The sequence below is a fragment of the Sesamum indicum genome, linkage group LG3, assembly GCF_000512975.1.
Source record: "Sesamum indicum cultivar Zhongzhi No. 13 linkage group LG3, S_indicum_v1.0, whole genome shotgun sequence".
Classification (NCBI taxonomy): domain Eukaryota; kingdom Viridiplantae; phylum Streptophyta; class Magnoliopsida; order Lamiales; family Pedaliaceae; genus Sesamum; species Sesamum indicum.
This window is the reverse complement of record NC_026147.1, coordinates 18,547,346-18,573,375: the sequence shown is the minus strand read 5'-3', so window position 1 is coordinate 18,573,375 and position 26,030 is coordinate 18,547,346. Positions and strand designations below refer to the sequence as shown.

At 34.5% G+C, this 26,030-nt stretch overlaps 3 protein-coding genes across 3 annotated transcripts; 2 read left to right on the top strand and 1 right to left on the bottom strand.

Annotated features, from left to right (window-relative positions):
• On the top strand, window positions 528-4,763 carry LOC105159000 (extensin-2-like). The gene is made up of 3 exons (XM_011075931.2): window positions 528-1,809; window positions 2,598-4,258; window positions 4,345-4,763. Exons 1-2 carry the CDS (start codon window positions 642-644, stop codon window positions 4,220-4,222), a joined length of 2,793 nt encoding a protein of 930 aa, XP_011074233.2. The 5' UTR covers window positions 528-641; the 3' UTR covers window positions 4,223-4,258; window positions 4,345-4,763.
• On the top strand, window positions 16,651-17,728 carry LOC105158766 (tetrapyrrole-binding protein, chloroplastic-like). The gene has a single exon (XM_011075622.2). The coding sequence runs from the start codon at window positions 16,831-16,833 to the stop codon at window positions 17,614-17,616; it is 786 nt and encodes a 261-aa protein (XP_011073924.1). The 5' UTR covers window positions 16,651-16,830; the 3' UTR covers window positions 17,617-17,728.
• LOC105158765 (calcium-dependent protein kinase 24-like) lies at window positions 21,032-25,902 on the bottom strand. Its single transcript, XM_011075620.2, has 8 exons — window positions 25,334-25,902; window positions 24,559-24,682; window positions 23,679-23,822; window positions 23,006-23,158; window positions 22,779-22,894; window positions 22,049-22,216; window positions 21,667-21,900; window positions 21,032-21,275 (listed from the first exon to the last, which is right to left on the bottom strand). Exons 1-8 carry the CDS (start codon window positions 25,853-25,855, stop codon window positions 21,132-21,134), a joined length of 1,605 nt encoding a protein of 534 aa, XP_011073922.1. The 5' UTR covers window positions 25,856-25,902; the 3' UTR covers window positions 21,032-21,131.

The following is a 26,030-nucleotide window of genomic DNA, read 5'->3' as shown; positions in this document are numbered from 1 at the left end:
GACTGAAAGATTGTGAAATATTGTAATTTTTAATTGTAAAGAATATTTTGATTTCGTATGAAATTAACAACGGCTAAACTGTTGTAGAACTATAGTTAAATATTCACAATTTTGTAGTTTAAATCTCTCTCTCTCTCTCTTTCTTAGAGGGAGAGTTGAAAAAAAAAAGAAAAAAGAAAAATGAATGATGTCGCAATTCATGAGAAGGTACGTACATCGTGATGAAGTAAAGAAGTATAAAATGGGTAGAGAGTGGAAGTGATAAAGAAAGAAGCACTCCTGAAGCATAGTTTTTGTAGCAGGTGAAATGCTTCCTTCAGATCACAAATACAAATGATAAATTCAAAGTGGTTTGATTATGGGCTTAAATTATAAGTATGAGTCCAGCTGTTATAACCTTATTATTTAACTTCATCACTTGTTACAATTAGATAAATCAATTTGAATCTTGAATCGGTCTGTTTTGACAGCTCTCTTCCAACGACTGTTTCCATTCATTCATCCCCTCCCTATATATACTTTAGTTATTTGGCACACTTCTTCAACCATCTCTTCCTCTACTAATTACACAACTTTCAAGTCTGTAGGAGTGGTGTGTCTAGCCACATTGGGCGGAGCTGGTGGCAGTTTCCGGTGACAGAATGAGGGTTCTTGGCCGTAGCCCGGCCGTAAAGGGCCATATGCTGCCACATCTTATTGTGGTGGTATTGGCCGTTTTGGCAACGTATAATGTGGTCTTTGCTGACCCTTATGTTTACTCGTCTCCACCACCTCCACCTTATGAGTATAAGTCTCCGCCCCCGCCTTCTCCTTCTCCGCCACCACCTTATGTGTATAAGTCTCCTCCACCACCTTCACCGTCTCCACCGCCACCTTACGTGTATAAATCACCGCCTCCGCCTTCTCCTTCCCCACCACCACCTTATGTGTATAAGTCTCCTCCACCGCCATCTCCTTCTCCGCCACCACCATATGTGTACAAGTCTCCACCCCCGCCATCACCTTCTCCACCACCACCATACATTTATAAATCACCACCGCCACCTTCTCCTTCCCCACCACCGCCATATGTTTATAAATCACCACCACCACCTTCTCCTTCCCCACCACCACCCTATGTCTACAAGTCTCCTCCACCACCCTCTCCCTCACCACCACCACCTTACTACTATAAGTCTCCTCCACCACCTTCACCATCACCCCCACCACCATACTACTACAAGTCTCCTCCACCACCCTCTCCATCGCCACCACCACCTTACTACTACAAATCCCCACCACCTCCCTCGCCATCTCCACCACCACCTTACTATTACAAATCACCACCACCACCATCACCCTCGCCACCTCCTCCATACTACTACGTCTCTCCACCACCACCAAAGAAATCCCCGCCACCTCCACCACCATACTACTACAAATCTCCACCCCCACCATCCCCTTCACCGCCACCTCCTTACTACTACAAGTCTCCACCACCTCCAACCAAGTCTCCACCTCCTCCATACCACTACACATCACCACCACCACCAGTTAAGTCTCCACCACCTCCTTACCACTACACTTCTCCTCCACCCCCAAAAAAGTCGCCTCCACCGCCATACTACTACACTTCCCCACCGCCACCCGTTAAGTCACCTCCTCCTCCGTATTACTACGTTTCTCCACCACCACCAGTGAAGTCTCCGCCGGTTCCTTACCACCCTCCACACCACCCATTCGTGGTTAAAGTGGTAGGAAAAGTATACTGTTACAAGTGCTATGATTGGATGTACCCAGCGAAATCCCACAACAAGAAACATCTCAAGGGTACGTAAAAACTTTCCATTATCTTGTTTTGTTTATGAATTCTTCATAATTAGTTTCAAACTACTACGAAAATGTTAAAATTATAATTTCTTTTTGAAAAATTACAATTTTAGTCCTACATGAATATATTATGTAATTTTAAAAATTTCCAGCGTCAAGAATAAAAATGGCTGAAATCATGCACATGTCCCTCCTTCTGGTGCGAATTCTTTAAAATCACAGGACAAAAATTGACACATGAATTTGTATAGATTAAACTTGACACATGGGCCAATACATGACTAAATTGTAATTTTTTAAAAAAGTTTTTTCCTTTCCTAGAAAAAAAAATCATATGTATTTAGTCTTTATCATGAGAGAAAATTAAAGTGGTACAGACAACATTCAATATTAATGATGTTGGGTGGAAAATTTTACTATATCTTATTCCTATAATCACTTAATTATTCTAGTGACATAATTAGAAATTATCAGCCAATAATTAGTATTGAAATCACCTACTAATTATGGGCTTTCCAAAGTGGAAGCTACGCCAGCATGTTTGTCTGAGGAAAAAACATTAATTTGTGGTCCAATCTTGAAGAAATCAAATCCAGATTCTAAATTTAGTATAAGATATATAAAGTTAGTGCATTTGGTCTAACAACTTCATAATATATTTAGTAAAATATAATAATAATAAAAAAAATGCTAAGTATGGTATTATTAATAGCTTTTGGTCATATGAAAGATTGAACAAACTTGGTTGGCTGTAATAACTTTATGTAATATGAAACATATGTGATCAGGTGCTGTTGTGGAGGTAACATGCAAGGTAGGTGAGAAAGAGGTTGTGGCATATGGCAAAACCAAGATCAATGGCAAATATAGCATTCAAGTTGAAGGATTTGATTATGGCAAATATGGAGCAAAGGCATGCAAGGCTAAGCTTCATGCACCTCCTAAGGGATCTATGTGCAACATTGCAACAAATCTGCATTGGGGAAAGAAGGGAGCTGGCCTCAAAGTGAAGTCTAAGACCAAATATGAAGTTGTTCTCTATGCGGAACCGTTTGCCTATGCACCCAAGAGTCCTTATAAGGAATGTGAGAAGCCCAAGCCGAGCCCCACGCCATACTATTACAAATCTCCACCACCTCCTTCTCCGGTTTATGTCTACAAGTCACCACCACCACCAGCACCAACTTATGTCTATAAATCACCACCGCCACCTCCGTATGTGTATAAATCTCCACCTCCTCCGACACCGACTTATGTCTATAAGTCACCACCACCTCCTCCGTATGTGTACAAATCTCCACCTCCTCCTACACCAACTTATGTCTATAAGTCACCGCCACCTCCTCCTTATGTGTACAAGTCCCCACCTCCTCCTCCACCGACCTACATATACAAGTCGCCGCCACCTCCATACTACTATAAGTCTCCACCTCCACCTTCTCCATCTCCACCACCACCTTACTACTACAAGTCCCCTCCACCACCTTCCCCATCACCTCCACCACCCTACTACTACAAATCTCCTCCACCACCATCGCCATCTCCTCCTCCTCCATACTATTACAAATCGCCACCACCACCATCCCCATCTCCACCACCTCCTTACTACTACAAGTCTCCACCACCACCATCCCCATCACCGCCACCTCCTTACTACTACAAGTCTCCACCACCACCATCGCCATCTCCTCCTCCACCATACTACTACAAATCACCACCACCACCTTCACCATCTCCACCACCTCCATACTACTACAAGTCTCCACCACCACCATCGCCATCTCCTCCTCCACCATACTACTACAAATCACCACCACCACCTTCACCGTCTCCACCACCTCCATACTACTACAAGTCTCCACCACCTCCATCTCCTTCACCCCCACCACCCTACTACTACAAATCTCCCCCACCACCATCACCATCTCCTCCTCCTCCCTATCACTACAGCTCCCCACCACCACCGTCGCCATCTCCACCACCACCCTACCACTACAGCTCCCCACCACCACCGTCGCCATCTCCACCACCTCCCTACCACTACACCTCTCCACCACCACCTTCACCCTCACCGCCACCTCCCTATGTTTACAAGTCTCCACCACCCCCTTCACCATCACCTCCCCCTCCTTACCACTACAGCTCCCCACCACCACCCTCGCCATCTCCACCACCACCCTACCACTACAGCTCCCCACCCCCACCACCACCATCTCCACCACCACCCTACCACTACACCTCTCCACCGCCACCTTCACCCTCACCGCCACCCCCTTACGTTTACAAGTCTCCACCACCCCCTTCACCATCACCTCCACCTCCATACCACTACGTATCACCTCCCCCACCCGTGAAGTCACCTCCACCACCAGTCTACATCTATGCTTCTCCACCTCCTCCAACCCATTATTAAGCTTCAAGAACTCAGCAATCGTCCTCAGGCATCCATGTAAGTCGCTCTCCCAAGCAAGTGATCTAATGTATCTTTACTCAACATTCCTAAGTCATCACCTGACTTCATTGTTCATTTTGCAGCATCCAGACTGAAACACCGAATAAAAGAAGGCTTCCCGAGGATGACATTCAACCATCAAATATATAGAACAACTAGTTTATTCAATAAGGTCCTGCAAGCATTAGAAAGCTTCATATTTTGCATGTCGGACCAGTTTGCATCTACTTCTTTGGCTATTATCGTACACATTTTCCTCGTCATATCTTCGAGTAGACATGGCTCAACAATGGACTATTTGTTTGCACTGAGAAGAGTTCATTACTGATCAAATTCGAGGAGCCAGAAGTCATATGTAGAGTTGTTTTCTTATTTTTTGTTCCTGTATAGTGGATGGCCTTGGAAGATTGAGTTTACATTCATTACCCATTGTTAATTTCTTTGGTTTGTTGTGCTCTACGAGCTCATATTGTTACTAATAAAAACATCTTAATTTTATTTATGTTGCTTTTCTTTTCCATTGGTCATGCACATCTTTCCATTTCAGCTCTTTGTATAAGCTAATTGCCCTGAATTAGTAATCTGTCGTCGCCTTTAACAAGTCGAATCAACAATTTTTCCATGTCTAAGGCAAAATTGCATTTACATTCGATAGAGGGTGTTGCACATTTGATCTCCCATTTTAATTACAAGTTGAACCACTCTAAGTACAAAGTTAAGAAAACTTGAGATATTTGGTCCCTTGCCCTAACGGATGTTAAAAATATTTGAAATTTATGCATGTGAGCTGCACATATGATTGATTAGTTATTAGAACATATGCAATTAGTTGACTATTTGGAGGGTAAATTAATTTTTAAATCCCATAGTAAGGATGGTGTTGCATTTTTAGTCCCATATACTTTTCAATAGTTTGTTTTATAAAGTTGATTTAGTTTCTGCGGATTATAATATTCCAATTTGTAGTGAGATTATTATCAATGAATTGTTGGCATTACATTCGTAAAACTAAATTTTATTTATTATAATTTCTGGGCAAAATTTATTAAAATATTTTTAAATTAAATAATAATTCAAATTAAAAATAATAAAAAAGGTTAAAAATTATCTCAAATACAAATAATGTAATTACAATTATATTTTAAAACTAGTCTATTATTTATATAAAAATAAAATTTATCTAATTCCTTATTTTAAAAAATTAAATTTTATTTATTGTAATTTGTGGTCAAAGTTATTCAAATCAAATAATTATTCAAAATCCACTATAACTATAAATTCTTGAATTATGGATTATAGTTAATTAATATTAGCTTCATTTCAAACATTGTTCTCAAATTTCCATATTAATATATCTTGACACCTAATTCTCTATTTTTTATACAGTGGGGTGGGTAGGGGATGATTGGATGCTTGGTAAGCAAAAATTTCAATTTAAAAAGCTCTAATTTCATCTACGTTGAAAATTCTGACAAATTATAAACTCCAATGACAAATTATAAACTCCAATGACGGAAGTCCTGTAATTACTAAAAAATATTTAATTATGAGTTATAATTTGCCGCGCTTGTAGTTAATTAGAGTGCTTAAATGCCATCACTCCTAACATACATGGTATAAATGCAATTTAGCCAAAAAATAAATTATATAATTATGGGTACTTAATAATTTCTCTAATTAATATTCATGATTGTTAAGCTGCTGAAAATATATAATTTATCTTTATACTATAAGATGTCGTAATTTTTGTGCTGTTTCTGATTATTACTTTGTCTTTCTTATTGACCAATATTTCCTTGAAAAGATGTTAATTAAGTACATATAATACAAGAGAAGATGGAATCAGAGAGATGGAAAAATATTCATTTTCTGTGGAGACGGATTTTGTGATGGAAATTTTCTCTTAAATGGTAAATATATATTTTTTTAAATGTGGATATATACTTCCACTGAAATAGCATTAATTAGGATCTAAAATTCCATCTTTGTTTCTGTCTCTCAACATAACAATTTTAGTATTAGAGACGGATTTAGCTACAGAAATTTTACGTCTCGAAAACTAAATTTCTGATATTTGATATATAGACACAATGAAAATATATAATTCTTAGTCTTAGCTCAACAACCAAACTAAATGAAATTGGGCACTGCAACAATCATTAGATGCTCCTTCAAAAAATACAATTTTAATTGGTCGCAGTGCATGGCATATTGTGCAACGTACTCTCCCACATTACATTAACCAACATTTTTGTTTTTTTAAGGTTATTTTTTTCTCAAGTACATGCAACAGCTTGAGATAAAGTCTATGTATACATCATAACGAACTAATATTGAAGTGTTTACACAAAAACTGACATACGATCGTAATAATTAATTGCTTAGGATACTTTGAATACATAATGATAGGGTCCAAAGACAAACAAACAAGAGAAAATGCACCGAGCAGGTAGCTGAATCCCTTTTATTTTGTCCAAAAGATAGGTGAGAAGCTGATGGAATGTCTCTGTCTTCCATCCCATACAACCCCACTTGGCAACTACTTTTCCAACTTGTGTACTGTTATGCGGAATTTTGTGCCCTTTAATCTTTGGATATTCATCTGAGATCAATCGATATCGTAGTTTAGAAGTTATGTATTCAAAGAACAAGAACGGGGAATTATTGAGTGGCCTTTAGTTATAGTCCTTGAATATTATGTCAGACACGTCTGTATAAGAATATTCAGTTAGTAAGTGATATATATAATAGACAAATATGACATTCGGGAGGTTGGAAATTGAGCTTTGTTGATCGACGATATGTATAAATGAATTACGTCGTCTTCTGGGTCGGATCAACATGGTTTATATGTCGAAAATTTCAGCCGTTTTGAGCTTTTAAATTGGGTAGATATGAATCCCATATCAAATAAATATATCTTTGTAATTAGTTTTAATAAAAAAAAGAAATTAATTTGATGTGGTTGGTCACGTCGCGATCATAAACTTAAGATTGATCGAAGTTGTTTTGTTTTGTGCTTTTCGTTTTTGGTGGAATTGTTGGAATGCTTTTCTCTTTCAAAGTTGTACACTTTTTTTATACTTTTCTTGAGTTGATACGATTTTCAAAATATATATGCTGAGATTTGTCCCATTCATTTATATATATATAGTTCACTGATGTCTTTTTTCTTTTGATGTGTACTGCAAATAATTAGTTTTGTTGTTTATCTTGAATAAGAGTCACATGTGTTTCGATAATGTTTGAATGAACTGGAGTATAAATAGTAAGAGGAAAAATTCTCGTCCAAATCAAATTTGATTGAACTATGTTAATCATAAAACAAGTGTGATACATTTATTATGTAATTGGTTACTATTTCTGTACTGTATACCAATCACAATAAAATCTTAAATTATTGCAATATTTGATTCAAGAAAAATGATTAGAAATATATGCGATTTTGTCTTCAGTGTGAAGTTATATATTTCTAATAGATTATCTAGTACAGGTCTACTGTTTGTATATACATTATTTTGAGTATTGCATAAAAAATAACTTGAATTATTATTACTATTGTTGTTGTTAAGTTTTTAGCGACTATCGTTTATTTGTAGTATTTTATATCCGTGTTTTTTCAATAATAGTTTAATACTGAAAACAAATTCTATCTCAAAGCTTAATTTCCCCAAAGCCACCACCACAGTTCAACCCAAAATCAAGATCTAATGATACTCCTACTTTACAAATAATTATCCAAACATATCGAAAAGGATTTGTGATTGAGGATTTCAAATACTTCAATTCAAATGCAACCTTAAAGAAAGTTCAGACCTTCTCTTAGTTTTAGCTACAGAGCTTTCACAAAACGAAAGAATTGAAATTCAAATGAGAATCCCCTAGACAGGTCATTCGACGAATAATCACTGTCCAAATTCGGACTATGCCAGGATTGTTATCTGGCCCATTGTAGTCGGATAAACAATCTTCAATAGCCCACTTGGTTGGGACTAAAAATTCAATATCCATCTTAACCATAACTTACATAACCAAATATTTGATTCGACCCCAAATTTTACTCATAACTTAAATACATAGCTACTATTAAATTGTGCCTGACTTAGTTTGTTTGATTTGATTAGTAACTCTTATTTGGGGCAATTATGTAAATACAAATTTATCACCACTTTAATCAAATAAACTAAATTTTGGATTATTTTATCAAAAATTAATCACCACTCTTGTAATGTTTAGTACAAAAATAAATAATATTATTCACACATATCTTATAGTTTATCAAATATGTATCAATCACCAATTAGCCCTATCTAGGCGTGTAACATGGCCTAAGTGTCAAGGGATAAAATGCAATCAAATTATCTATAAAATTAAGTTCCAAGTAGCAGATCATGTATAAGTGTCAATTGACAAAAAACCTGGAACAAGATATTTTGCAAACAAAAATGAATCTAGCAAAGCTTAAGAATTTGCATTCTTGTGATTTCAAAATTTATGTTAGAAATTAAATATTTCATTGCGATAATCAGAAAGAAATTTTAATGTATGTAGCAAACATCATAACATCTGGTCTTGGCAAAAACAATTAAAAATCTCGTAACAAATACTTTTGTTAGTAAGTTTCTAGTAAAATCTACGCTAAAAACATTCGATATTAAAACCAGTGACAAGCTAATTACCATATAAATGTTTTTCTTGCTAAAATAATTACCAATGAATTTTACTATTTTACAAAGAGTTGTTGTTAATGACATTATTTCTTATAGTGGTATGGTAGTAAACGAGTTAATTTGCGCTTTCATTTGTGTTGTTGTGTATATTCATAATTTTCCCGGTGGCTTTGCTCAATTCTCATTGCGTTGTCGGAGCTTAAGATAATTAAATCACAACATCATATTTTTCGAGTTGATATAAAATGTTAACATAATTAATGGATTATCTGTCCGAAACTGTATAAAATTAAATAAATTTTGTCTAAACCTTCCTTTTTTCCTATTGATAGGCTTCAACTTATCAACCCAAAATATATATATTGAAAATATCAAGCTTCTTCATCTTCTTCCTTGGCTTTCTTCTTACTTTTAACTATTCCATGACAAAAATAACCTAGACCAAACCCTATAATTACATATATAGTAACAACTATTACAAACCAAATGCTGCTGCCCTTTACATGAACTCCGAATATATCTAGCAAAAACATTTTCACCTCGTCTACGTACAAGATTTGGGAATTGTAAAAATGATGAATCTCTTGCAGATAATTCAAAATTAATGTTGTGAAAGCGAAAGGAAGGCCTCCAAGAATTTATATAGGAAAACAAGGGCAGTCGCAATAGTACAATAACACGTTGAATTGTTCGATATTTTCTTGTTTAAGTCAACATTGTCTTTTTGTTATAAGTTTATTTGCCTTTTAATGCATATATTGTTGTAAGATCTTCTTGCACTAATAAAGTGCTCACATGACGTGCGTAAATGAGCTCATAAATACTAAATTTTGGAGCAATGTGAGAAGAATTGTAATTTTTGACGTCCTTCATGGCAGATTGCGGATTTGCAAATGCTTTGCATCGAAGTGGAGTTTCTGATACTGGTTTTCGGGACTTTTGTTTCACATGGTCCAACAATAGAGAGGAACCTAATAAGGTTGGTGAATGTCTTGATAGGTCGTGTGTTAATGCATCGTGTCATGTTCACTGTTCTGAAGACTTCGTCTTAACACCGTTACTCATCCCAAATGAAGTCAATATAGAAACCATTACCCTCCAGAATTCCTCTGAAATACCATCACAATTTACTAAAAATACATTATGTTGTAATGACAACCTTTGCGACAAACTATTTGGAATTGCCACAATATTTTTGACGGTGTTTGTTCACTGTCACAAAGTTTTTCCGACTTGCTCGATTGCAACAGTCGTTTTCCTGTCACAGAACCCGTTGGGAAAATGGTTCTGGAATGGAACTTTATAAAAAGAAATCAAAAATTCAAAGGGACAACAAGAAAGAAGCCATTGAAAATATTTGTATAATACTGCAGCTCGAATTAAAATTGTAACATCAGTTCACAAGTCAGATCTTCTTTAAACAGAGGAGTTGGAAGAGAAGTTAATCAAGAATCTGTTAAGCTTCACAAAGCCAACTGCTACTACCTAACTAACTGTCAAGAAAAAGGAGGGAACGGCTCCCACTAACTAACAGGATGAAGTGCTACTTCACTAAACAAAACTGTAAAAGAGAAAAGCAATTAACAAAATACGTTAGTGCTTGAGAGGAAGGATAAAACGCCACTGATGTTAAGCGATTTTGTAGCCACTCTACTTGGAGCAAAGTCAATCAAGCCCAGCTTGTGAACTAGTGGATGAAAAAAAGGTCCTGTAGAGGCTTGGTGAAAACATCAGGCAACTGGTCCTTAGAAGGAACATGGGACAGGGCCAGAAACCCAACTTTATATTGATCCCTAACGAAATGGCAATCTATCTCCAAATGTTTTGTTCTCTCATGGAAGACGGGATTTCTAACAATGTGCAATGTTGTTCTGTTATCACAGAGGAACAGATTTGGCGTGGGAACTGAGACTTGGAGATCTTGTAAAAGAGAATCAATCCAAGTGAGCTCACAGGCTGTAGTTCGCATGCCCTGTACTCAGCTTTTGCTGTAGACCGTGAAATTGTGTTCTAGTTCTTGGTTTTCCAAAATATTAGTGCTGGTCTTGGGAAGAGGCAATATCCCATAAGAGATTGTCTGGTATCTACGCAGGAGGCCTAATCAGCATCACAATACGCTTGGAGGCGCAGAGTCGTGTTAGCAGGGAAGAAAAACCTTTCTATGGAGTTCCCTTCAAGTATCTTGCCAAATGAACAGCTGCATCGCAATGTTGTTTACAGGGCGTCTGGAGGAATTGAATGAGCTGTTGCGTGGCGTGGGAAATGTCTAGTCTAGTATAATTAAGATAGAGCAACCTCCCTACTAATCTTCTATACACTACTGGATGTGCAAGTGCATTGCCTGCTTGAGCTGTAAATTTGATTCCTGCGAGAAGTGGTGTGGTGGTTGGTTTGGCATCTTGTAATCCCATGTCTGCTAATATATCTTTGATATATTTGCACTGCGTGAGAGCAAATCCTTTTGGTGCCTTAGCTATTTCCAAGCCCAAGAAGTATTTGGTTGTGCCTAAATCCTTTATCATGAAGAGATTATCCAAATAGCACTTAACCTCTGCAATTTGAGATTCTGAAGGACCTGTAATTAAGATGTCATCCACGTAAACAAGTACAGTAATAAAACCTGCAGAAGAGGATTTAGTAAATAAACAATATTCATTTTTAGACTGTCTGGAACCAAAAGACTCCATCTTGGAAGTGACTTTTTGTGGTTCCATTGTCGTGATGCTTGTTTGAGGCTTCAAAGGAGCTTCTTGAGTTTGCAAACATGTCCTGGGGTACTGGATAACCTTCCGGAGTGTATATGTAAATTTCTTCATCCAAATAATCATGTAGAAAGGCATTATTGGCATCTAACTAATAAATATACCATCATGCAGATGTTGCAACAGCAAGTAAGGATCTCACTGTTACAACTTCGGTTACTGGTGAAAAACTTCCCAGGAAATCAAAACTGGCCTTGGCAAAAAATTAGAAAAGCTCATAACAAATATTCTCGTTAGTATATTTTTCGACAAAAATCAAAAAAACATTTGATATTAAAATCAACAACGAACTAATTATCAAATAAATATATTTCTTGCCATGTTTGTTGCTAAAGTAAATTAACAACTAATTCTACTATTTTACAAGGAGTTTATATTGTTATTTCTTGTGTGATATAATAATAACGAGTTAATTTATGCTTTCATTTGTGTTGTTATATACATACATACATCATTTTCTTCGATCGTGGCTTTGCTCAATTCTCTATGCGTGGCTGGAGCTCAATATAATTAAATCACAGCATCATAATTTTCAAGATGATATAAAATGTTTACATTATAACAGTAATCTGTCAAAATATATTTACTGTATAAAACTAAATACTTTTGTCTGCCTAATTCTCTTACTTTTTTTCTTATCCATATGCTTCAACCTATCAACCCAAAATATACATATTGAAAATGTCAAGCTTCTTCATCTCCTTCCTTGTCTTTCTTCTTACTTGTAACTATTCCATGACCAAAATAACCTACACCAAACCCTATAATTATACATATACTAACAATAACTACAAACCAAATGCTGCTGGTCTTTATATGAAGTCCAAATATATCTACCAAAAACATTTTCACGTCCAAGATTTGGAAATTGTAAGAAGGATAAATCTCTTGCTGATAATTCAAAGTTAATGTTATGAAAGCAAAAGGAAGGCCATCAAGAATTTATATAGGAAAACAAGGGCAATCGCTATCTTCAGTAATTAATGATTATTAATCATAACGATCGTATAATAACATGTTGAATTGTTGTATATTTTCTTGTTTAAATTGATACCGTCTTTTTGTTATTAGTTTATTTGCCTTTTAATGCATATATTGTTGTAAATCTTCTTGCACTAATAAAGTGCTCACATGCCGTGTCTAAACAATTAATGTTCCGTGTAGTATAAGCTCATACTAAATTTTATATATATATATATATATATATATATATGTATGTAAGCATAATCAACAAATTAATTAGAAAATTTCTCTATTTATGCCAGAAAATTATGAATAGATACAAAAATATTAAGATAAAGAAATTCCTAACTACGCGGATGTTATATATAACATATACATAAAAAAAACTCCTCACACTCGAACACAGGGTTGTGTTCAATAGCTCTAAAACTTTTCTAAGAAATTTTCTAAGAATATAATTATAATTAAAAATGTTTGCATACAGTAATTTTGTAGTTCTGTATTCATGACTTTTTGTAATAAAAAGTAAAATTTATATTCCTAAATCTGTTTTGATTTTATATATGTAATATTATTAATTTACATCAATTTAATATATTTTTTAAGGAAAGTATTTAAAACGTGCAACATCTGTGCATTTTACTGGTCTTAATTAGTTGGAAAGTCATGCTTCAAGTTTTAACTGAGCATGCAATTTTATAGGAAATCTTTGCATATGAAGGTGAACAAGTTGGCCTACTTTTTATATTCGTTTAGAAGAAAAAATTATAAATATTCCTGAAATTATAAATATCCTAACAAATAGCCCCCTATTGATTGGAGTATTTATAATTTCAAAAAGATATTTATAATTTTTCAAATAATAAAAAAATATTTATACTTAAGATAAATATCAAGAAACCCCTTGTAATTTATCCATTATTTTAAGGTCTCCAACAGAGTATAGAGAAGGGAGCATAGGCCATAAAGTGAAACTACATATATATACGATATTGCATAGGGGTGACAATTAGATTCTTACCCGATCGGAGCCGCCCCTAATCCAAAAAAATTATTAATCGGGGCGGGTCATGGGCCCTAAAAATTAGGACCCGTCTTATGTCCATAGAGACCTGACCCGGACCCAACCCAAATATATAATATATAGTTTACTATTTATGTATATAATATATTTTTTTATTAATAAATTTATTTAACAACAAATATTTATAAAATATTATTATTTTTTCTTTATTTATTGTTAGGTATTTGTTCAAGAGTTGAAAAATTAATTATCTCATAATTCTTAACGAGGAAGAACATGAATGAAGATGTTGTATTTATTTTGATTTAAAAATTTATTTTTGAATTTGAATATTTGAGGAACAAACTCATTTGTAACTAATATGTTGAATTTTTTTTTATATTTGTACAACAAATAAAAAGTAAAAATATAACCGTGTCCAACGAATTAGACCCGTCCAGATAAATTTTGTACCAGGGCGAGGCAGGGTGTAAAGACACCGGGTCTGGGGCAGGTCCCGGGTCCATCCCAAAGTTGGCTGGGTGGGTTCCAGGTCCACCGAGTTAGACCCGTCGAGGCGGGTTTTGTACCGGGGCGGGATGTAAAGACACCTGGTTCAAGGCCGATCCCAAGCCCATCTCGAAGTTGATGAAGCGGGTCTTGAGTCCACTTGGACCCACCCCATTGCCACCCCTAATATTGCATATATGAAAAAGCAAATTAATTTGATTATTACTATATTTTATTGGATTTGCTTTGTTCTTCAGTTGTATGGTTCATCCACAGTAGTTTTACGTAATTCTTGTATAAATTATACAAATGCTCTTATTTAGAAAATTTGCTTTATTGATTTTTTGTTGATTGACACTTGATACATTCTGCTCCGAACTTAAAGCATAAATTACATTGACGTCTTTTAGAATTAAATTAAAATACATAAATATTCCTTACTTTTGATAAAATTACAACTACACCTTCTAAAATTATAGTCGGAGGTTATAGTTGTACTTACAACTATACTTCCTGAAAAATGTTATACTAACACCCCTCAGTGGGTGTAACTGTAATTTTATAAAACATAGGAGGTATTTGTACAATTTGGCCTATCTCAATAGATGATGTAATTTACCCTAAATTTTATAGATCATTTGTATAATCCATTTTATTCCTTGTCGGTTGATGCATAGAATTAATATTTTAAGGACAAAATACAAGCAAGCTTTTTGTAATATTATAAATAAGCAAATTACTTTCTATGAAAAAAATAGCAATTTATTTTTCTGTGTTTAAAAAGAGCACAATACTTACTCCCCTATATTTTTCAAAATGAAGCAATTTGCCTCCTTAGATAGAGTGGTATATTGCTTCATCTTAAAAATACAGGGGATAAATTGCTATTATTTTTTTATAGGAGAATAATTTGCTCGTTTGCAATATCACGACACGATAAATTACATTAAATCCACTATTTTAAACAATGTTATTGAAAATATTCATCTTTTGCTCGTATGACAGTCAATGTATTCTTCTCATATTGTTGATACCATAGAAATAATAATATCGCTACATTTCAATTCATACAACAAAAAAATGAAAACTGAAAATATGGGGTTTGAAAAATTGGGGGGAAAAGAAAGAAGGGTGATTTTATAAGATCAAGAATTTGACCATTTATTGGTCAAAGTGAATAGCTATTGGCTAATAACTGTGACCACATGTTTTTGCCGTTAACACTTAACAACAAAGGATTAAAAATATGAAATTTAAAAGTTACGGAATTAAAAATATCAACTTACAAAATTTAAGATTAAAAAATGAGAACAACCCAATTTACTGGGATCAAAAGTACAATTTGCCAAATCATAATGAATGATATTAGAAAGACTTTGGTGGGTAAATTATGAAAGTTGAAATTCTTAAATAATCCCACTTATGCCTTATGATTGAAGGAGTGAGTGAGTGGGATTAAACTATCCTTGGATTTTCAAATTCCACTTTCTTTAGTCCACAAAATAGAAGTGGGCAAAATCTTTCTTGGAGTCATTCTCTCATACCAAAAATTAAATGTCATTTTTGTTTGAATCATTTTTTACAAAATATTTTCCCATATTATATTTTAGGATTAAATGCAATTTTTGTCCACCCATCCTATCAAATTTCATTTTAATCCTTTAATTTTGGAAGATTTTAAAAAGATTTTTTAATTTTAAAATTGCCCAATTTTAAAATACTAGTCATCGAATTTGTCTAAAGTAGTCGGATTTTGAAACGCCACATCAGATTTAGGTGTTATTTTTCGGCGACTTTGGACAAAATTCGATCACTAGTATCCAAAATTGAGCAATTTCAAAAGTAAGAGGATCTTTTCTGGAACCCTACAAAATTAAAGGACTAAAATGGGATTTGGCTATAGTTAATGGACGAAAATTGTATTTAATTACAACAACTTCTTTTGAGGTTTAGTTCAATCACGAATAGCCCCTTATTATTTGAAAAATTATAGATACCCCTTGATATTTAATGAAATTATGCAATCCTTAAATGAATTTATGAAAAATTATCATCTACTATATTTTTTTTTAGAAAAAAGATTAAAAAACAATTTAAAAAATCGGACAAGGTGGATGAAAAATTATAAAAAAAATTATCCACTTAATCCATAAAAAATTAAAATATTTTAAAAAATAATAAAATTATAGTTTCTAATCAACAATGGCACTACAAAAAAACGGATGGAAACCCAACGAAAATTAATGGGTTAAACTAATTGTTAGACGACCGTTAAAATCAAAAGGTATTGATAACCTATCAAATTTTTTAAAAAAAAAAATCATTGTAACATATCTTATTTAATATTGTAATCAATTAATTTTTTGGTAAAAACCAAAAATAGTGGATTAATGGAGTTTGGGGGAAGGAGAAGATGGTCCATCCACAGGATCCAGCCTCACCCATATACACCCAATCACATTCCAGCTTCTTATTTTTGGTGATGACCTCTTCACTTCCCTCTTCACACATTTCTTATCTCTCAACCCCACATGCAAATTTCTCTTATCGTCCCACAAACCTCTCTACTACTACTTCTCTTTCTCCTCCCAAAACTTTGAACATCTCTGTCTGAAAATTTCACAGCTACCAAATTCTTGAAAATCCCACTGATTTCCTTTAATGGCCACCAATACTTTTAACTCTGTATACCACAACCACCATTCTCTCCGGCGTCGCCACTCCATAGACTGCACTCCCACCTCCACCACCACAAACTACCCCTTCTTCCTCAAACCAACCACCTCTACCGCCGCCTCTCATTTTCTGTCCCACTCCGCTGCTTTCGCCGTCTCCTCCACCACCTTCTCCACTTCCACTACCACCAACCCCTCCACCTCCCAAAACGTTTCCGTCGAGCTCCTCCGCCAGCATTTGTCCTCCAAGAACTTCCGGGAGGCCGACGAGGAGACCCGCCGCCTTCTGATAGTCCTGGCAGGGGAAGCGGCGCAGAAGCGGGGCTACGTCTTCTTCTCGGAGGTGAAGTTCATCTCGGAAGATGACCTGAAAACCATAGATGGGCTGTGGAGAGAGCACAGCGATAACAAATTCGGGTACAGCGTACAGAAAAGGATTTGGAACAAAGTGAACAAAGATTTCACAAAGTTCTTCATCAAAGTCGGGTGGATGAAGAAGCTGGAGAGCTCCGAAGTTGAGCAGTACAATTACAGGTCTTTTCCCACAGAGTTCACGTGGGAAATGGAAGAGGGCACGCCGGAGGGTCACCTGCCATTGACGAATGCACTGAGAGGAACTCAGCTTCTCAACAGTATCCTCAGCCACCCAGCTTTTGAAGGAGATGATGAGGATGAAGACAAAGGTAAAGATGGGGTGACTGGAGCAGAAGAGAGAGATAGTGGGATTAAGCCATTGACCAAGAGAATCTTTAAAACCACCTACACATTCTGAAGAAGCTCTGTCACAAGTGATGGGCATCGAAAAATGTAATCTTTTGTTTGTTTTTTGAACATTAATATATATATATATATATGGTTTTGATAAAGTATAAATTTTTGTTATATATTATCAGTTTGGGTTGATTATTTTTGTTTCATATTTGATCTAATTATGCTTTACATGATATGGTGATTAAATTCTAGTTCTAGATTGTATGTAGTTTCTAGGTTTGATTAAATTTATTTTAAGAATTTTCTTGTATAATAGGCGAAATTTCACTTTTAGTAGCGATTAAATATTTTTAGTCTGATTTTTTACCTAATTTTTAAAATAGTTCTAAAGTTAAGAATTTTTTGGTGTAATGGGCGAAATTACACTTTTAGTAGCGGTTAAGCATTTTTAGTCTTATTTTTTACTTAATTTTTAGCGCTCTACTTTATGAAACTTTTAAAAAATTATGTCAAAATTAATAAAGCCCGACATATTTAATCCATGTCCAAATTTTTGTAAATAAAAATAAACAGTAAAGACAAGTGCAATGTTCACGTCCAATAGTTGTGTGAAAAGCATTCTTACCATCTAATTTTTTTTTTATGAATACTTGGACAAGAGACTAAATATATCGAATCTTTTTAATTTTGAGACGTACTGAAAATTTCATAAAATAAAAAACTAAATATATCATATTTTTACTATTTTAAAGATTTTGTAAAGCGTGTATAAATTTTTTAAAATATAGTTTTCACATTGATAATTATGTGTTCTTTTTGGCCCTACAATTGTATATGTCGAATATGAATTTGGAGTACCGATACAATTCATAGTGGTGTTTGGTTCGTATTGGTGTAACCACAGTGAATTTACATGGCCTAATGAGAACAAAAAGTGCTTACTTTTGCTTATTTTATCGTGGCAACTTGTTTTGTTTGTTGGTCTTTTCATAAGACTCCGTCGTAGCGTCTCTATATGTCTCGATTACTCCAATGGACAAATTTCCATTTTCATAGTCCAATTTCGTACAGATGCTTAACGAAGTTTTTGCACAAGATTAATGGTGTATTTGGTTTAATTTTTAATTTTACATTATTTTAGTATTGTAGAAGCTTATTTTTTCAGTTCAATTCTACTGAAAAGATCAATTTATAATGGAAATTTGCAGCATGGGTCCATGTGTTTTTTAGAGTTAAATCGGGTATATATTAATTGGCTAAATCGTCAGTCGACAAAGAATTCACCTCATGGGTACTTTAGAAGAGTCCCCTTCAAGGTTAAGAGCAATTCGGGATAATTGATGTGCAACTGAATTACCCGACCGAAAGACGAAAGAGAAAGAAACAAATTTCAGATTAGCCGCAAACGAAACAATGTCAAAAACCAAATGACCAAAAACAGAACGGTCCTTAAAAGCTATGAAGATCTTGGAAAGAAGTACAAGAGTCTCCTTCGACAAGCCAAAAGAATTGCCTAATGTCTCTACCAAGAGTGTTGGGCCCCTACGATCAAAACGGAGTAAACGCCATGCCAAACAAATTTTGAGCGAGTTTTGTGCCACCACCCTGAGTCCCAAAGAATTCCCCCCTTCTAGAAGTGTACCATCAAAATTGATTTTGATATAATATTCATGTGAAGCCTGCAGAAAATGATGATGAGCTGGGCAAGGAGGTAATTGAACAAAGTTCGGCACCAAAAAGGCATGAAAGTAACTCATAGAAAAATCCACGATTTGTTGCCCTTATTCAGCATTTTTAAATTTTGAAACCACCACAACATCCAATAGATTATGAGAGCACAATCGAAGTCTCCCATTGACAAATTATCCGAAATGTTAAAAAACCATTCCTCAACAGAGGAGACAGAATCGCTCAAAATGTGCCAAAGAAAATTTGATAACACAATAAACTGTCTCACAAAGATAAGATCAATGCACACAAATTCTGCACATTATGTACATTCGGAGTAATGACTCTAAAGGAAAGTGTACGAGGGATTCATGAGTCCTTCCAAACATCCACTGAGTGCCCTATCCCAGTTCTCCATCTGCATCCCAACCCCAGGAGTTCTCTTACCGCAATGATATTCCTCCACGTGTAAGAAGGTTGCAGCATGGGTCTATTGAAAATACACTAATCAGACCACTCTTCTCGACCTCATCATTGCATGTCTTTATCCAAAAAATATAACAATCAAAAAATTCTCATTTCTCACACCTATAACCCTAGGTTTGAAAATACACAATCTAAGCATATTCTTACTTTTTGCAAAAAAAATCAATTATAAAGCATTTTCATCCTATTAAAAGTACTGAAAATCTAAAACAAAAATAAAGACAAAACCAAACAGGCCATTATGGCCTGTTTATGGCACATCTCATGATTAAGAACATTGTATCAGTTACCGTTGTTTTTTAAGACCAAAGTTTAAAAACATTAAAGCTATTTTATTAGAATAAATGTAATTTTGGTCACGTAATTATAGATGGTGACACCTTTGGTCCTTTTCGTTTCCAAATTTGTAATTAAAGATTATAATTACCAAAATCAAAAAAAAAAAAAAAAGAAATTGTACATTTAGGGCAGCTGTCGTCAAAAAATACTAAATTCGTCAAAATTAACACATGGTTTACACGAACCCCTTTAATATGAAAGTTTTTAATTTTTCTAGCCAGTTTTGGTCATATGGGTATTATTACCCGAGTGACATTTGCATTAAGGGAAAATGCAAGCTGCCTCTGTCATATGTATGTGCAAAAAACCCGCAGCCAACCAATTGGATTTTTGGTTATTTATACTCTCAATCTCCACTAACCTTAAAGTTAATCACCCATATATACTTCAATAACATTTTCTGATGTTGAGCATGGCTGATTTGTAAAACAGGCTTGTCAACATGTCTGTTGTGTTTTCTGCTAATTGTAATTTTAGTCCTATAAATTAATTTGTGCAGAATAAAAAATACCAATTTTTTTAAGTTACCTGACTAAAATGCCAGCGCTTCCTAAATTACAGAACTAAAATTATAATTTAATTGGATCATGTGCGAGTCACATGCAATTTTTCGGCCGAAAAAGATAAAAATTGTCAAAATTTTAAAATTACAGAACTAAATTACAAAAATTAATTTGTACAAAACTAAAAATGCCATCCTCTACAAAATACAGGACTAAAATTGCATTTTTTTTCCGATTGAGCTTCCTATTATAATATTTGATATTAGTTTATTTCAGATATGAATAAGATGGGAGAAATATATATGGGTGTGTGTGCGTGGGCGGACACATACATATGATAAAAAGGATTAGGAACATTAATGAATATTGGAAGTCTATATATACTTTGATCTATCATTCTAAGCACATTTTGAGAAATTGTATTATCTGTAAAAATAAAACCAACACTACCAATAACCACCAAAATAATGAGAAAAAACATAAACAAAAAACAACCCACCCATTTTCTACGATATTTGGACAATGTTATAATTTAAAACAACACTGTGGAACATTCATAAAAATGAACTAAAAAATAGTATTACATAAATTTCTGACTTTTGTCCTTAAATAGTCTGGTGCTAAGCGCATTCAACATTGCCCTGGAATACTGTCGAGAACCCATCTTCCAATCCATCCCTGTTGTCATCATCGCCTTGAACTCTGGAAAACTGATTCGTCCATCCTATATATACATACGTAATTACTCAATGGAATAGTCACACCACATCATGGTATAAATTTTATGCTAAAATTATACTTTTAATCCCATAAAATAAGGGTTTCAACATTTTTAGTCTTCTGATGTTAGAATATGTTGATGTAATTTACCCTAATTACAAATACCTCCTGAAAAATCAAAACAAAAAAGTTCATACCCTAATTTACCCCTTAAATAAATTCATATAACAGGTACATATATATATATCCTTCTTAAATAGAAAGAGATATAGAAAATTCTAACCCGAACCCGAACCAATCATATGGTAAGTGCAATACACTTATCGTGTGATTAGTATATAATTCAAAAAAAGTAATCAATCATATAGCAAGTGTGATAAGTTGATAAAAATTACCTTATCAAGGTCAGCATCAAAGATAATGTCTTGTAAAACTTGGTCGTTGGTAGGACCAAATTGCTCGTCTAACAAAGATTCTCGCAAATCCTCAAACTCAATGTAACCACTTTGATTCTTGTCAAAGTATAAAAAGGCTTGATGCAGAAGATCATCGTTGCTTATCTTTTTCAAGTGCACAGCCAGTGTCACAAACTCTTCACAGTTAAGCATCCCATTTCCATCACAATCAGCCTACCAAAATCAACACAAAATTCAACTTGGATTGGATGTAATAATGTGTTTAGTTTCTCAAAATTCACAAAAGCAGTTAAACCAAATCAATGTCATGATTATGAGTTCTGGCTATTATAAGCTATGATATATATATATATATACTTACAGCATCAAGAAGTAATTGCACATCATGATCAGGAATTGGTTGTCCAATCATATATAAACCATCCTTCAATTCTTGGAAATTTAGGTTTCCATTTTTGTCAGTGTCCATCATATGGAACATTTGTCTGATTCCATGTACTTGTTCATCAGGCAAGTTACCCGCAACCACCTATTTATAGCAGTCACATTGAAACAAATTAAATGCACAATAAAGTTCATCAAGGGTAAATTACAACGGACTTCTTTGAAATTTGTTATAATTAATACTATTTTATTATTTGAAAAATTATAAATACTTTTCTAAAATTACAAATACCCTAACAAATATCTTCTGTGATAGCTCATTGTAGAGGGATATTTGCTGGGATATTTATAATTTCAGAGTGGTATTTGTAAATTTTCAAACAACGAGAATGAATTTGTAATTCAGACAAATATCATGAGAGCCCCTTGTAATTTATCCTTAATAAAATTAAGGAGAAATTACATCGACACCTCTAAAAGTTAGACCTAATTACACAAGCATCCGTTGTTGTTAATAAGATTACCACTTCTTGAGAGGGTGTTTGTATAACATTTCGGCGCTGGATAGGGACGGAGTGCATTTATAATTTTATAAATAAGTGAAGGTATTTGTGTAATTAAAAATAACCTCAAGGAATCAACGCAATTTACCCTAAAAATTAGATGAAAATTTGGGTAAAGAAGTGAAATTTGGAGAGTGGACTTACTCCAAGAACCCTCTTTTTGAACTTATTCATCAAAGAGAACTGTTTAATTCTTGCTCGAACACGTTCTCCCAAAGGAATGTTTGGGACTTTGTCAGCATTTTGCATCCATTCACTTGCTTTACAATACAAATGGAGGAACCATGTGATCAGACAGTTTGATACATAAGTTGTATGCAAATATATATATATTGTTGGAAATCAGACATGGTTCATATATATATATGTACCTAGGACTTCTTCGACTGTCAGACGACTATAAGGATTTGGTTCGAGCATACCCCTCACAAGATCTTTAGCACCTTCACTAATTCTTGGCCATGGATCCCTCTTAAAATCTATCTCCCCAAACACAATTGCTTGTGCGATTCCTTCTTCGGTTTCTGCATTAGATACAAATTAATACTGTTATTATTTGACAATAATAATTTAGTAACATATATAGTTATATGTTAAATAACTCAACTAAATATTTACTAATGTTGACACAAAACAAGTACTTTGCCAATAAATCAAATTGAAGAGTGGGAAAATTACACAAATAGTCTTGTAAATATGGAGTGGCATGTGCGAATTCATTTTGGCAATTTTATCTTGTAATTTTAAAAATTTTCCACATTAAAGACAAAAATGGCTAGAATTTGCTTAAATGGTAGAAAAGTGAACACAGTCAAGCTGGTCACATGCATGTCACGTTATTTTTCCGGTCACTTTAGCAAACACTGGCCAGTTTTGTTTTTAATCTTTTTTAAAATTATAAGACTAAATTACTAAAATAAATTCGAACAGAATTGAAATTGTCGATTCTCGTACTTACAGAATTAAAATTATAAGTTTTTCAATAAAGAGTTTGTTGAGAAAGAGAAACATTGGGTTGGAGTAATGAGAAAATTGAAGTTTTACCTGCCCAAAATGGAGGAACTCCACACAATAAGATGTAAAGAATAACACCTGTGCTCCAAACATCAATTTCCGGTCCATAATTGCGCCTAAGAACTTCCGGCGCCATGTAATATGGGCTTCCCACGATTTCATTAAATCTTTGACCTAGTATTAACCAAAACAAAATGGCTTTAAATTATGAAAAAAATTCCTTTTTTTTTTCATTTAATCATGCTGAAAAATACTAACTTTATAATTGAGTGGATCGACTGCCGAAAAAGCAATCGATCCTTTGTTGTAAAAATATCCAACGTAGGTAATTGGTGTATATTTTAAGAGTAATTGACGTCATCAAATTTATTTACGAAATAATTGCAAGTCTGGGTATTTGTACAGAATGAAAATTCTAGTCCTGGCCCGATCTAGTTAGATTTAAACAAATCAAATGGTCATTATTGTTCATTTCAAAGAGAGGGACATACTTAGCATGTGATTAATTCGATGTGATCGGACCTGATTTAGATATGAATTTTTCATGTACAGAGTGCTGATAACACAATCATGCATGTGATACCTATTCACTTTGTAGCACATTTGCATTATGGTAAATTACATCAACATATTTAAAGTTAAGTCTAATTACACAAACACCCATGTCCTTTGCAAAATCAAGTACACCCCATGAGGGGTTGTCGATGTAATGTTCCTTAGGAGGTGTACTTATGTGTAAAACTTTTGCCTCTAAGGATGCGTCAACATAAATTACAATACAAGGGGGCTTTATAAATTTTCAAAAAATATGAGGCATTTGTGTAATTAGACCTAACTTCAAGGGTGTCGAAATCATTTACCTTTAGAATTTTTAAAAAAAGGTTTGTGAGTAAATTATAAGTAGGCATACCTGGTTCAAAGAATATGGAAAGGCCGAAATCAATTGCCTTTAGAGGAGCATTTTCAGAATCGTTGGCATAGAGAAAATTCTCAGGCTTAAGATCTCTATGTATTACGCCCTGCTCATGACATACCTGCATTACATAATATTGTTAAATTTGATTACAGGTCATGAATAGATATAATTAGTGACTATCAAAATTATTCTATTTATACGTATTCGTGGACTTAAAAGACACATGACATATCTTTTACTTTAAATGAATCTAAATGACGTGTATGTATTAAATGAAATAAAAAATGCAATAAACTTAAAATAAAAAAAAATACAATTCAAGGTTCATTTTGTTTTGTTTCTTATCCAAGAAATTGAATAAAAAAAATGAAGATAAAATGATACATTATGCATATACTTGCATAAATTGATTTCTTGTTAAATTTTCTTCCTAGGCACTCAATGAAAACTAAAAGAACAAGAAAAGATGTATAGCTACCAAATCCATGTAAATTTCATTTAAACATATACATTAATGCATAGACAAGAATTTCAAGATTTTGAATAATTATTTAAATATTTTTGTTGCGTCCCATTATACATATCTAAAAGAACATTCATTACGTAAAACTCAAAACCTGAGTTCTTTGTTTGGTTCGATTTTCAGCCCGTGTCGGGTGTGGATCAAAACATGGCCAATGCATTGCAGAAACAATTATAACTTGTTACCATATTCGTATTGCATGCTGCATAAAGAAATGAGGAGAAATTAGAACAAGTAGGTACGTACCTTGACAACCTCAAGAATGGTCTTGGTGACCTGAGCAGCAGCCCTCTCGGTATAATGCCCTCTGGCCACAATCCTGTCGAAGAGCTCGCCACCTTCACAAAGCTCCATAACAAGATAAATAGCCTCTTTGTCCTCATAAACCTCCCTATAGCTAACAATATTAGGGTGTTTAGGCAAATGCCTCATGATTTCGACCTCCCTCCTCACATCCTCGATGTCGATATCCGTCCGGAGCTTGCTCTTCGGTATCTTCTTGCATGCAAGGCTCTCCCCATTGACATCGTCGAAACATTGGTACGTGACACCGAACTCTCCCCTCCCGAGCTCTTTCCCAAATCTATACCTCTTGAAAATGTCGTTGCCCGTGGGATCTTTCAACACCTGAATCGGGCGTGACAGCTTTAGAGGCGCCAATCGGCCGCTGAGCTTGCCATTTTCGTGTGGATTATGATCGACAGATTTGCGATCATATTTGGTTTTCTTAAGGAGAGTTGAATTTGAAATGGACAAGCATGTCCCCATGAGAACGGGAGGGAGTTCTCTTTAATTTTCTTGTTCCAATTCCCTTTATTTCATCAACTCAACTCTTGGACTAATTTTGATTTAATGAGTGAGAGAGAGAGGGGGAGAGAGAGATAAGGTGGTTATTGCTGTGGTTGCATTTTCCCGTCTTTAACTCAGGTCCCTTAAACACAAT